The sequence below is a fragment of the Passer domesticus genome, chromosome 15 (genome assembly GCF_036417665.1).
Source record: "Passer domesticus isolate bPasDom1 chromosome 15, bPasDom1.hap1, whole genome shotgun sequence".
Lineage (NCBI taxonomy): Eukaryota > Metazoa > Chordata > Aves > Passeriformes > Passeridae > Passer > Passer domesticus.
This window is the reverse complement of record NC_087488.1, coordinates 5919395-5932979: the sequence shown is the minus strand read 5'-3', so window position 1 is coordinate 5932979 and position 13585 is coordinate 5919395. Positions and strand designations below refer to the sequence as shown.

Sequence of the window (13585 nt, the reverse complement as noted above, 5' to 3'; positions counted from 1 at the left end):
TTCTTTAATGCAGCAACTGCAGGATCAAGCCAAAAAGTTATTGAAAAGTATCTTGTCCTAAAGATCCCAGAATAAGAAATTACTTTTACTGAAAAAATATAAATTTGTTTTCTGTGCATAGCAAATCTGAAAAATAAAAGTGACAATTCTCTTTCCTTCCCATGCCCTTCTTCTACTGACCACAGCATGCATGAGAGGTGTTTCAAATACAGTATATCTAAAACTGCTCCAAATATCTTCCTCTGATCCTCCCCACAAGTTTTCTCTATAGAATGTAATGGGTTTTTATTGTTAAAACGCAAGCTCAACCAAAATGTAGCCTGAGTGAAAGGCCACTTCACTCCCACTCCAGGAGGGGTTGTGCAGAAAGCAGGGTGTGCTGAAGCAGTGCAGCCTGCTCTAAGCTGTGATGCCAGCACCAGCTGAATGTCTCCTAGTCAGATAACAAACCAGCTTGACTAAATACAATTCATATTCATGGCTAAATACTGAGGACAAATAAAGGTAGTCAGATGCCACAGTTGGCTTTGACTTCACCACCTGTGGAAATGTTAATTCATGCTTAATACTTTCTTCCTACACTACTGTGGGTTCTCCTTCTTTGTTCTTGAAAGTCCAGCTTCCCAAACTCCTCTGAATGTAAACTGTCACTGACAAAAGGAAGAAGAACAATTATGTGATTCCACCACCAAACAACTCCAGTTTCAGTTCCATTTCAGAATTCCAGTTAAATGAATTCCTCCTATTTTCAAGTCTTCAAATGCAATTGCCTGAAGGAGCTCTCCAGATGTTTATCTCCGTGCTCCAAGCCCTGCTCTCTCTATTACTCTAATTGGTATCTTCCTCCTCTCTGCAACATACTGCAAACCCCAGGCATTGCTGGGGTGAGAAACTCCTACTCCCTCTCAAAAAACACATCAGGAGCAGTTTTCTAGGAATTAGTACTCAGTTCCTGCTCAAATGTCTGTAGCATCTACCTCTGAAAATTACCTTAAAGAGGAGTTGGGAAAAAAACCCTCATTTGTTTCTCAAGGTCTTTATGACAAAAGATTAAAGATACCTTTTTTATTCTGCCCTGGGTTTTTGGCTGGCTTGCACTTTGAGATCTCCAGCTTTGCTGGCTGGCAGATAGCATAGGAAAACAGGAAGGTGACAATGGCAATAAGGCTGATATCTGAACAGAGGGCGGGGGTTCTAATCAAACTACTTCTTTCTACTGAATGCTAATTCTTAATAACAGGAAAATTTACTCTGGGCTAAATTCAGCAGTCACATCTTTATCAAAATCCAAATGGCTTTTACTTCATGAGTTTCATCTAGGAATTATGAAGCTTCATAACTCTGATTAAAAAAAAAAAAAAAAAAAAGGAAAATACTTCTGGTCATTTTACTGGGAATTTCTGACCTGAAATAAAAACTTGAGACTCTCAAGGACACTGCATTGATTCTTGGATCTTCCTGCCCAGAGCTACCTGCAGGATCACAGCTCTCATTTGAAAGTGATAGAAAGAGAGTTCTGTCTTCTAGGACCTAGTTTTATTCACTTCAAAGCTAAAGGTGTGTCTTCCCAAGCTTATCTTTTAAAAGTTTCTCTCTGTTCCTAGTTTCACTTCTTCTATTTTATTCTCTCTAGGGTCTTTTCTCTGCCACTTAAAAATGGATCAATTCAGCCAATGCTGTGACACTCATATGAAGTAAAAATGCCAACTACAGATGTCACTTGCCTTGTTTATTTAGCCATTCTTGACTACAGATTTTGTGAGGTTTGCTTGTGAAACAGTTTACAAGAATAATCTTCAATACTGGAATCCGATCCATCCATGCAGACTCCGCTGACTTCATTGGGTCTGATCAAATTGCAGGATCAGTTCCTACATTTGTACTGAGCTCTGCCAGATTGTAAATAACACATTGGAAAAGAAATCAAATCTACCCCTCAGTGTACAACAGATTATTCTAATATGACAGACACAGACTGGATGCAGCCATGGCATCCCCTGGTTGTGCTGTCCTTGGCCTGCATTGGTTTGTTAAAGTGTGGGCATGAAGTGAAGACCAGGGTGAGGAGGAACCAGGGTCACAGAGGAGGTCATAATCAATGTGAAGTCTCGAAAGTGGGAAGGGATTTGTGAAGGCAGATTTTTCTTCTAAGGAAGAAGGCATAGGAAGGAGATAAGAAAATTGCTGGAGTTAGATGGCAGGGTGAGTCTCAGGCTGATGCTTGGGCTGCCATCAGCTTCACAGTACACAAAAGCTAAACTCAGCATCCAGGTTGGGATGTGACGTGCAGTCAGGCAAAGGGAGGTGATTTCAGGGAGAAGAAATGGCTCAAATTTAAAAAACTCATGTTTTATTTTATATCCATTTTCTTTTTAACACAGTAGTTTCCTTGATACTTTGCCTAGCAGCACTAACACCGGCAGAAAAAATTGCATTTTGTTTAGCAGAGACAGCAGTACCTGCCTATCTCTGTGTCCCTTCCCTGCAGTCAAAGCAGAGAAATACATTTGTGGACACACAACTAATGCCTCTAGATGGCAAGGCCAACTTAAATGTGTGCTGTGGTCTTCTGGGTCAGCAGTTTGTTGCTTTGCAGAGCAGGTGTCACAGGTGTGACACAGACAAGTACCATCTCTTAAGTCTCAGTGTGGTACCTTAACTGGAAAGTTTCTGTTCTTGTTGTGCTCAAGAACTCTCTGGGCAAAATGCACAGAAATTCTTTGGTATTCTCATTTGAATAGAAAAGTGGTCAAATGCCATAACAGGTGATCCTTGCTTTTAATGTCAAAAATCTGGAAAATTAAAAAATTTTTAGCAGTAGGGTGATCAATTGCTATGTTAAATGAAGAATTCACCTCATTTTGATCCCATTACTCTGATGGAGAGTGCAATACAGGAATGGACAGAACATACAAACCATTATTTTTTCTAAAAAGGCCACTAACTCACTTTAATATACACACAGCTCACATTCTGGACTGGTAAAGTACCTTCCATTCCGTTTTTACTTTGGATGTCTATTGCCATAATACTTGACTTTATACTTTACAGTGTCCAATAAAACATGATGAGAAAAAAGAATCATTGGACTTCTCAAAGATGGTAAACAGAGACTGATCACCACATACCAGCTTAGGTATAAACATTCAAGTTTTCAGCAAAACAGTCCTCGTTTTATTCTGAGAATTAAAGTTTAACAGTTCTTTTTTTTTTAATCGTTATGACATTAGATGTCTCAATTGCCTGTGAAAGCCACATAAAAATTTTGGCTCTGAGAAACTACTATGAAATATACTTTAAATCATGTAAATCTTTGAATTATGGTGTATTCAGTTGGAATGGGTTCACCACCTTTCCTTACTAAGGAATAAGAATTTATATCTCTCCTTAAAATATAATGTTTGTGTGATCAAAGATAAATCATCAAATCAAAGATGTCTGTATTGAGAACATCCCTGAAAATGCTGTAATTATGTATTTTACTCTAGATTTCTGAGGAAACAAAGCTTAGGTTATTGCACTGTCTGCCTGTCCATCAGTCTCAAAAAAACCACCAATCAGTAAAGGGATAAAAAACTGAAGTGGGAAATACCTGCATACTTTGTAGAAATTGCTGGCACATTAAAGAACCATGGAATTATTGCAGCTTGGAGCGACTTTCAGAAGTAACTGAGTCCAGCCCTTGCTCAGAGAAAGACTGGGGTTATTCAGAGCCATTTGCCACTAGAAAGAAAAGCCATAAAAGACTGAAGTTATTGCACGATATTGAGTGCTACAAAATGTAGAAAATACATTTACAGGGCATGAAACTCCATCCATCCCACTACTTGTGGAACAAGTTGCTATAGCTAAATCCATACACTGCAGTCAAACAAATAACCCAGTTTTCCCAGCTCATTTTGAACCTTTAACAGCATTTTACGGCTTTTGACTGTTGGCTTCCTGTCTCATGTGCTGCAGGAGGCTTGTGATCTTTTCTTTCCTCACACTCAGCTTGAAGGTGTTTGCAAGAGCCACTGATCACCTGCTTCAGCTGGAAAGTCTCTGGTTTGCAATTATGTTGATCCAGAGCACCTGGGACAATGGATATGATTCTTTGGGTCCCTAAATAAAGGTTCCTTTCACTATTTCCAGGTACAAAGCAACCCAAGCAGCACAGGCAATGGGGCAAAGCATGAGAAGGACCATGAACAATGGAATAGGGGGGCTTCTCGCCACCATGAGATAATGCAAACTACTTTTATCACTGTGGCAGCAAGTGTCTGATTGTGCACATGTGAGATGGAGGAGAAAAACTATGACAGACCAGAAGAGGCTGCCTGAGTGGGGCACACTCAGTGGCATGAGCGTGTGTCACTGCCTGCTGGCACAGAGGCACGTCTGCATTAATGGATATTCATCCACAAACACAGCAGAATAAGCTGCACAAGCAGCAACCCCAGTTCTGCTGGTTTAGTGCATCTGTATTAAGGGTGTGTGCTGGTGTAATTGCCCTTCTGTCATTAAATGGCTATACATCTTCTTAATTATAGACATGGCCACCTGCACACATTATGGAGCACCATCGTGGTGCTGGAAATGACTTCTGCACTGGCCAGGAGAGGCCATCTCTAGGCTGGAGCCAGGGCAGCACACAGAGCCAAGTGGGAAGCAAGATTTCCTGCAGCAGGGAGGAAACAAGCAGGCTGGCAGAAACACGCCTGCTCTGGCTGATTCTGACATGGGGCACAGGATGGGCTGAGCACCCTCCTCCTTTCCTTCAGTTTTCTGCAGTTCCCTCCCACAGTTTTCCAAGTTGCGACCATCAGGTCCTGCTGAAGATGAGGGTACCCCAGAGCAGGACAGGATGAACCCCTCTGGCTCTGCCATGGTCAGGATCTCTCTCCTGGAGGGCAGAGACACAGGGAGGCACAGGGAGACACGGAGCTCTCCGCATCCTGAAGGCTCAGCCTGGTGCACAAACGGGCTTGTGAGTGTTTTAAAAATAAACAGCCCGACTTGGATTTATTTTTACATTTCAGGGAGGCTGGGGAGCAGGTCAGCCTCGCAAAACAAAGCCCATATTTTCAATGGCATTTTAAAGACTCCAGCACCTCTAACTCCATCTCATTAGGATGAGTAATGTGGAGGGAATGTGGAGAGGCTGCAGCCAGTCCCAGCCCTGCTGACCCGGGCACACACAAAGGGGATCCCCTTTGCCTGCTGGCCTGTGGCCTGCACCTGGGAGATGAAATCCCTGCTCAGGAGCAGCTTCACCAGATGGCCCAGTGCTCTGTGGGGCTCCAGCGCCAAGAGGGGCAGCCCTGGGAGACAGGCTAGAGGGCAAACTACAGAGACGATTCTTTAGTGGGTATAAGCAATGAAAGGAAGGAGTGAAAAATCAAGTACAAGAATGAAAGGAATGGATACCTAGACTCTAATCACAATGTTCCTGCTAATGGTATTTACTTTAGTTTTTTTGTATGTATCAGTAACCCATGCCAGAGATTTGCCCAACTTTCCTGCACAAGGAATTTGCCATCAGAACTACAGTGGACCGGAGCCACTGGAGGATGCGGTGTGCAGTGCAGAAACAGATTTGTAAGGAAATAGGAGGCATTTCTGGATCAGCTGGATGAGTAAGTGATTTGGAATCAGCACTGGAATGGAGGCAGTGCTGGCAGCAGTGACATGGTCAGGTGGTTATACAAAGGTGACCATCCTTTCCTTCAAAGGACAGAGCCTTCGTGTCCTGTGCTGGAGAGCAGACAATTTCAGGAGGGAGTGCTGAAGGGTCAGGAATACTCAGCAGACGTATTATTCATGTATTTAGGACAAAGTGCTAGCATATGTTGAGATCTGGACTTCACCTTAGGCTCAACAGTTAATAAGATTTCTATTTCCTGCTTAGAAACAATCAAATCACACTGCTACAATCACTGGCTGATGGTAGAAAATGCCTATTTAATTATTTCATAAATGCATTTAACATTACTATATACCCATACTTAAAATTTATTCCCTCTTAAGTATAAATACTTGAATCAATTCTTAATAGAATTTCGCTATTTTGGCACAGTATAAATGACACGTTTTCATATGTCTTTTCAAAGCATCTTAATTTACTTTAGACCTTATTGTAGCTGGACTCTCAAAAGATAAAGTTGACTTAAATTAGGAATATACAGTCAAGTGCTGGATTTTGATATTTTGCCTTCACAAACTGATGATGCATTGTTCCCTCACACAGCTAATGACAGGAAAATTCCCGCCTCTCTCTTAAAAACTATATTTTACACTTTTCCACAGTAAAGGACTTGTACAGGTGAATTTTGCACAATTTTTACTCCCCTAAAACAGTAGGAATTTTGGAACATGATTTCAACAATTTTGGAAAACTATCTACCTTAAAATGAACTGAAGCTCAGAGCAGTTTTTGCATACAAAATGTTTTTAAGGCTTATGATAACATCAACCCACAGTTAATTTTAGGGACTCATTCTTGCCCACAAGCCCAGTGTCCGTGGCTGAAAAATCTGGTAATAACCTGTAGTCACCTTCTTGTTGTGACATACTGGTTCATCCTGTATTGGGGATCACTTGGAAGGGAGCATGGAGGGATGAGTTTAAACCTGTGTATGATTTAGGAGGTTGGAATGGAAGTCGTTAGGAAAGAGTAATTGTTCTGAGAGGTAATTACAGGGAAAGACTGGCAGTGGGGAATGCAAAGTTTAGGACATGAGAAGACTGAAGATACGTGCATCAATCTCTGTCTGAACATCTGTCCTAATCTCCCTCTTTTGCTGAGACACTGTAAACCCAGATTTGGCAGATTTGTCATGTTTTTTTGCCTGGGTCAATGCCAACAAATAATTTCCAGATCTGCAATTCATTTTCCTTTAAAAAGCTTTTGAAAATTCAGAATTTACTTTTTGAGAAGCAAACTATCAAATTAAGTGCTTGTAAAACCTGATCCTCCCACTACTATCCTCATTGTCGCTTATTTTTCCATTTTCTAGACCTGGAATTTACTTCTTAAGGCAGGGTTTCACACACCACAGTTGGAAATTATTTTCCTCCCCTGTACACTCCTATGCTGCTGAGAAGCCAGACATGTTGAATTTTCCCCTCAGATTGGTTTTGCTTTGCTCATTTTACAAACTAGAAGAACAAGTAATTTTTAAAAATTCATTTATCTACTCGCAGGCAGACCAGCTTAGGTACACTTTCAGTCCCTTCAGGAGGCCCAGTTTTGCATGTTCTGAGTCCTTCCCTTTGGAGCCTATCCTGCTCCCTGTCTTCCAGGATCCCGAAGTAAACACTGGGCTGTTTAATGGAACTCTGCACGGCCTTCCAACTACACTTTCGTCCTTAAATGAAGTTGCTTCCTTCATTGCTCTAACGACAGCCTGGACCAACCAGATATTATTTATTCACCCGCACTCCTGCCTTCTCCATCCATCCTGAGAAAACAGTCCTCTTCCCTGGGAGCCACTACATCCTCCGGACAAGGCCCGTGAAAAAAAGCAGTGGCACGCAGGCGAGGCACAGTCTTGTTTACAGATCTTTCCCTTCGCACACACGACACAAACCCGTCCTTTACAAGCGGCAGCGGGTGCCGGCCAGGCCCGGCCAGCCCCGCGCGGGTGAGGGTGCGCCGTGAGCCCCCGCACCGCCACACACCCGCGGGCCCGGGCGCAAGAGGCACCCGAGCCCACGGGGCGCCGCCGGAGCCCCGCGCGAGGCGGCCGGTGCCGGTGCGCGGCCGTGCGGGGCTCCCTCGCTCCCCGCGCGGCGAGCAGCGCACGGCCGGGCCGAGCAGCGGGCTCTCCGCCGCAGCGGCGGCCGCGAAGGGCCCGGCGGGCAGCGCAGAGCGGCGGCCGCAGCGCTCCGCGCGCAGGTGGCGGCGGCCCTGCGGGGAGGCCGCGGCGGCAGCGCCGGCCGGCCCCTGTCCCCGCCCCTCCGGCCTCCTGGGGCGGCGGCGGCGGCCGCGGCGCTGTTCCCCTCCCTCTCTCGCTCGCTCCCTCCCTCCCTCCCCGGCTGCGGGGCTGTTCCCCCTCATGCGGATGTGACATTTCACGGCGTTACCGCAGCCGCCATTTTGAGGCACAGAGCGCTGGCGGCGGCGGAGCGGCAGCAGCGCGCCGGGGCTCGGGCGACGGGGGCGGCCCGCGGGCCGGGAGCGGCGAGCCGGGCGTCGGCCAGCGGCGGTGCCGGGGCGCCGGGGGGGGCGGGAGGGCACGGCAGGGGCCCCGCGGCGCCTCCCCGACTTCGCAGCGCCGCGGACACCTCGCCGGGGGAAGGGGAAGCGCCGGGCGCCGCCGGGCCCTGACTCCGGGTCTCCCGTCCCCCCCTCCCGGTCCCCTCCCCTCCGGCCCCCGGGGAAGCCGCCGCCCCCGGCCGGACCCTCCTCCCAGCCCCTTTTCCCCGACCGGGTGCCGCCGCCGAGATTGGGCGAATAGCGAGTAAATACGTGCGCGTCTCGCTGCCTCCGCCGGCGCCCCGCTCCCTACTCGCCGGAGCCCCGCCGCAGCCCCCCGAGCCGGGCGCCCAGTCCCGGCCGCTGCCGAGGCCCCGCCGCTCCTCCGCCCCTTCCCCTCCCGACACAGGCCCGCAGCCCCCCGCGGGAAAGGCCCAGCCCGCCGCCGCCGAGCCCCAGCCCCAGCCCGACATGAACCACCATCAGCAGCAGCAGCAGCACCAGAAGCCCGGGGAGCAGCAGCTGAGCGAGCCCGAGGACATGGAGATGGAAGGTAAAGCCGGCCAGGGCCCGCGCCCTCAACTCCGCGGAGAGTTTCCCCCTCGCCCCTCTGCCCCGCTCCCGGGGCTCCCCCACCGCCGCGTCCCCCCGGGGCTCCTGGGCCGCTCTCCGCGGTAAACACGCTCTGCCCGGGCCGCTGCTGCTGCCCCGGCACCTCCGGGGCGCGGGGAGCGCTGCTCGGCGGGGCTGCGGGGGCACGCCGGGGAAAGTTGCGGTGCGGGGCCGGGGGAGACGGCCCGGGGGGCTCGGCAGGAATTCGCACCGCGGGAGGGGGAAGGCGCGGGGGAAGCGCCGCTACAAAAGGAGCCCCGCGCCCCCGGACCCTCGCAGCCTCCCGGCGGGCGTGGGGCGAGCTCGGAGGGGGGCTCGGGGGTCCGGTCAAAGTAGTTGCCGTGATTCCGGGGCAGGGTTTTGCCTGGGGCGGGAGAAGGGGACGCGGCTGTGGCGGGGCTCCCCGGCGGGGCGGGCGGGGGGCTGCAGCCCTGCCCTGCCCGGCCGCTCATTGTATGCAGGCAGCTACGCTGCTCGCCATTTTTAATTAACCCTCCTCCGAGGGTTATTTACAGAACCCGCTGCCGGCCGGGCCTGCGCGGGTCGGCGGGCAGCGCTGGCCATGTGTAGCGCCTGCACAGCCCGCGGCCCGCATCCTGCACCGTCATGCAGTTGCGCTGGTTCCATAAAGGAGGCACTACGTTTGCATGTTCCCTACCCCCGTCCGGTGTAGTCTCCACTGGTGCCTTTAGCGGGGCCTTTTTTTTTTTTTTCCCCCTCTTCTTTCTCTTTTTTGCATTGTGGTGTTGTTTTTGCACGCCCTTCCCTCCTCTGAACAACACCTTCCATCTGAATTCAATGCTGTAAAATTATTTTGGGCAAACGTACAGCAGGGTTTCGTTCCCAAAGGAAGGATGGCCACAGTGAGCTAGCTACTCGTACTGATTGACTTGGAGGTCAAAATCGCCAACTACCTAAATATCTTTTAGAACGCCTGGCTGTGAAGATGACAATTCTTACTCAGCCGTTTTAGTCAAGACTGACAGAAATATTTGCCAGCACAAGATATTTTGCTTGGAAACGGGACAGTCGACTTAGCAAACGTACCTTTCTGCTAAATAATAACGATTGGAATTGGGAGGAGTAAAGGTGTTTCGGTGGAAGTTTGTCACAGTGACTGTGAGATTGCATTTCGATATTAGAAGGTCATTACATAAAGCCTGGTTTATAGGTGTCTATTTCATACAATAATGGCTAAAACTTATTTATTACCTAAGTTACTCTTCAGTTCTGTTTTAGTAAAATCTCCAGAGTGATGTTCTTTACAGTGGGACAAACACGTAAAAGGAGTTGATTCAAAATATACCTCCTGTTTGTATACATACAAGTATTAGTGTCTTGTGGGTTACAGTTTCCAGCAGATTGTTTGACAGTCATCTGCATTTAGTAATCTGCATTTTCTCAGTGTCCTTTTTAAGTCCTTTAGAATATTGACTGTATTTACTGTGTTTATTTTGAATTTTGTGGGCTGGATACTCTGCCATTCTGGGCTCACTGTGACACACTGGATATTTTTATGCAGTTTAAGGGTGTCCTGAACTTCTCTGGATTGCTCCCCCTCTGCCACTGGGAATACAGGAGTCCAAAATACATGCAGAAATAACTGATGGTTGTGAAAATCATGCTGGTGGCCACCTCCACTGGAGGAAAGAGTCTCTGCACATGTCAACATAGTGACACTAAGAATACATCATTGTCTCAGAAATCTATTTGAATCTATTAGACCACACACAGCTGATTCCAACTGATATGACAAACTTGGTAATTTTTGAGACTTTACAGAACTGTCCATTTATGTAGAAACAAAACCAGAAAAGTTTAGCCTGTGGAGGTTTTTCCCATACTTGATTTTTCTTAGAGAAACATGTTAATTTTACTGGACTGCAGAGATCAGCTTATTGCTAACTTTTATTAAAAGTTGACATCATGGGTATATATTAATTTAATGTGTAAAACAATGTTTGTTATCTTAATATATGGGTGTTAGTGCTTTCTTTAGAGATGTTTTCAAGCAGCGAGGAAAGGCTTAATAACATGTAGTTAGCTTAATTTTAACATGCACAGAGCAGTATTGGATGCCATTCTTCAGTGAGTGATCACATTAGATTTAGGAGGCATGTGAAGAATGCACAGTGGAAAATTGCACATCTTGATTTGAAATTACTTGAAGGTTTGCTTAGTCTGTGTACAGCTACACCAGATGAACAATTTTTTAAAGAGTGAAACAATTTTAGATGTAGTAATCGAAGTGTGGAATTAAACTCTTCAGGGTTCAATCAGATATGGTATTTTGAGTGTTTGCTCTCATGTCCCTATTTTTTCCTCTCCCCTTTCCCTTATGACTAATATACTCTTCCTTGATGACCTTATGGGCACTGTGTAAATGAAAGTACTACTGGACAGGGCTTTTGGACTTCACAAGGGATGAAGACACTTGCTTTAGAAAGAAAACTTAATCTCTGCATCATGGAGGAGAGCAGCTGTGGTAAGGGCCAGGTACACGCTCAACAGCACTGGGGGATGCAGCCTCAGCTGCTTGCAGTGCTCACTGCAGTGCTGTGTGTTACTTGTCACCCCTCTGTGTATTTGGAGCTGTTACCCGTGGGTGTTAGCAGTCAGCTTTAGCCTTACTGGGGCTTGGCAGCACTGATATGTGGACAGAGAAACTTTAAATTTCAGGGCACGGTAGGGATTGTGTCCCTGTAGCTGCAGGCAGCTACTTCCAAAGCCAAAGGGACACTTGCAGTGTTTGCTGCTTCTGGCTGTCCCCTCATGTGCCACACCAGCAGCAGGGGGTCAAGATGCAGTTCAGGTTTTTAATTGGGTTCCCCTTGCAGTCCCATTTAGTGTTGTGTGAATGTGGTGAGAGCATTGGGGCAGGAAGGATAAGAAGGGCAGCTTGAGGTAGCACAGGTGCCTGGCCAAATTCTGTCACTGGTCCTGCATTCTGTGTGCAGCCCTCATTTATTCACTGCTGCATAAGAGCATGTGATTCTGGCTGCCTTGGCTGCCTTTGGGCCGAAACAGAGTGGGAGTGTGCAGATGAGCCGTTGGTGCCTGGGTGTTAGATAAATTAACAGTTTGGGCTGGTGATTAGTAAATTATCCTGTGGAAATTTTGAAGAGTTTATTTATATGCTAAATAAATTTAATGGAAGAAATAAATAATAGTTTTTTCTGTACTGTAAGTAGGGTGTGTAGTTTGCTTTATCATGCGTAGAATTAGGGCTCTAGCGTTGCTAGTGAGTTGCTCCAAAAAGTGTAATTGAATCCAAGTCTGATACTTTATATATGCTTCCTCTGTAACATCTTTTCACAAATGCGTGAGCTTCAAAGAACTCGGCTGCAGTTACATGTTGCATAGAGTTCTTTCATGAAAAGTCTCTCATTTGCAGCTTAATAACTGTAAGTTTCCCTTGTTTATAAGTTGAATCTGGTTTTTTGTAGGTTCAGCCTCTGCCCATAGTTCCATAGGTACGTGTGTTTCTCATTAGGAAAGTTTCTTTCCTGAAGTAGCCAGCACAGGCTTAGCAACACAGTGTCACAGGCAGGGAACATGCAGTGTCTGGGAGTTCAGGTTGCACACTTGTGTCTTGTCCTTGTGTCAGCTCTGCGGCCTCTCAGGCAATGCCATCTTTTCAGTTTTCCCTTAGTTTGGGCAATTTAAAATTGAAACTTGAATTGCAGGTGAAATGATGCAACATATGTACAAAAAAACCCAGGAAAAACATGTTTGTGTGTATGTGCAAAGTTTAAAATCACACTATTTTGCTGTTTCTATGCAGCTGAAAGTTTGTGCTCCTTGCTCATTCCTGTTTTGCTCATTACTGACAGAATTTGCTAGATTTCAGACCCACTGTGGAATACTGGTCTCAAATACTTAACTTCTTTTTGCCTGACTTCTGAATGCTTTCTTCCCTCTCATGTTTTGTCCTCATTAGTATTCTCAATTCCTGGCAATTTAATATCATTTGCATATATAACCCAGTGTTCACTTCTTTTTCTGCTTGCTTCTATGCCTTCGTCCTGAAGGCCTGTATCCCTCTTTTTCCCTGCATTCCTTTGCTGTCTTCTGTGTTGCTTTTAGCCAGGTGGTGATGAAATGGGGCTGTGTGTTTGAGAGGAGAATATGCAGACTAATTTCATTATACAGCTGTGGATATCTGCTTGTTTATGTGTTCTTCCTGCCCCTTCCCCTCTCCCGTGTTTTCCATGAAATAGATGATGGTCAAATGAGTGAGTATAAAAATTGCTGATGCAGCAGACAAGGAGCAAAATTAGGTTAATTCTGGGGTTATACCTATTGCAAAGAACCAGGCCTGGCCTCTTGCAATAATGATCATGATTGGTAGCTCTGGAAACAGCTTGCTTGGCCTTGGGAGAAGATGTGCATTGGATCATTCTCAAGTAGCCACTACATGCCAAGCAGGGAAACAGCCTTGGTGGCTTCTGAAGAGTGCAACTATGTCTGGAGTTCTTTCTGTGCATTCTCCATAAATCTCCACTGTGGATTCTCAGTAAGTTGTCAGATTTAGTAAACTCTCTGGGAAGAAGTGGAAATAGTGGGATAGTGGAAAATGTGTGCAAGCTTCAGAGGGAAGTGCAGATCCCACACTCCTCAGGATGAGCTGTGTGTCTCAGACTTCCTTACAGCACTCCCGTTGTTCCACGCTGTTGACTGAATTCGGAAGTGGTAAAAACTGCTCCCTGTTGTTCCTAGGGAGTTAAACAAAGTCAAGTAGCAAGCTGTCAAGTTGTGAGAGGAGAAGCAATAAGAGCCCAAACTACTTTTAAA

The 13585-nt window shown here is 46.6% G+C and overlaps 1 protein-coding gene and 1 long non-coding RNA gene across 3 annotated transcripts in view; one reads left to right on the top strand and one right to left on the bottom strand.

The window, feature by feature from the left end:
- Positions 1–1896: 1896 nt before the first annotated feature.
- LOC135281791 (uncharacterized) lies at positions 1897–4314 on the bottom strand. The gene is made up of 3 exons (XR_010348288.1): positions 3906–4314; positions 3593–3723; positions 1897–2792 (listed from the first exon to the last, which is right to left on the bottom strand). It is a non-coding gene; the product is annotated as an uncharacterized LOC135281791 (long non-coding RNA).
- A 3785-nt stretch (positions 4315–8099) lies between these two features.
- Positions 8100–13585, top strand: part of USP7 (ubiquitin specific peptidase 7) — a 70733-nt gene continuing 65247 nt past the window's right edge. For both annotated transcript variants that reach the window (XM_064390979.1, XM_064390978.1), the window contains exon 1: positions 8100–8732. In XM_064390979.1, coding sequence (XP_064247049.1) covers positions 8651–8732 — 82 coding nt within the window. In that variant the 5' untranslated portion in view covers positions 8100–8650. The remainder of the gene's footprint in view (positions 8733–13585) is intronic.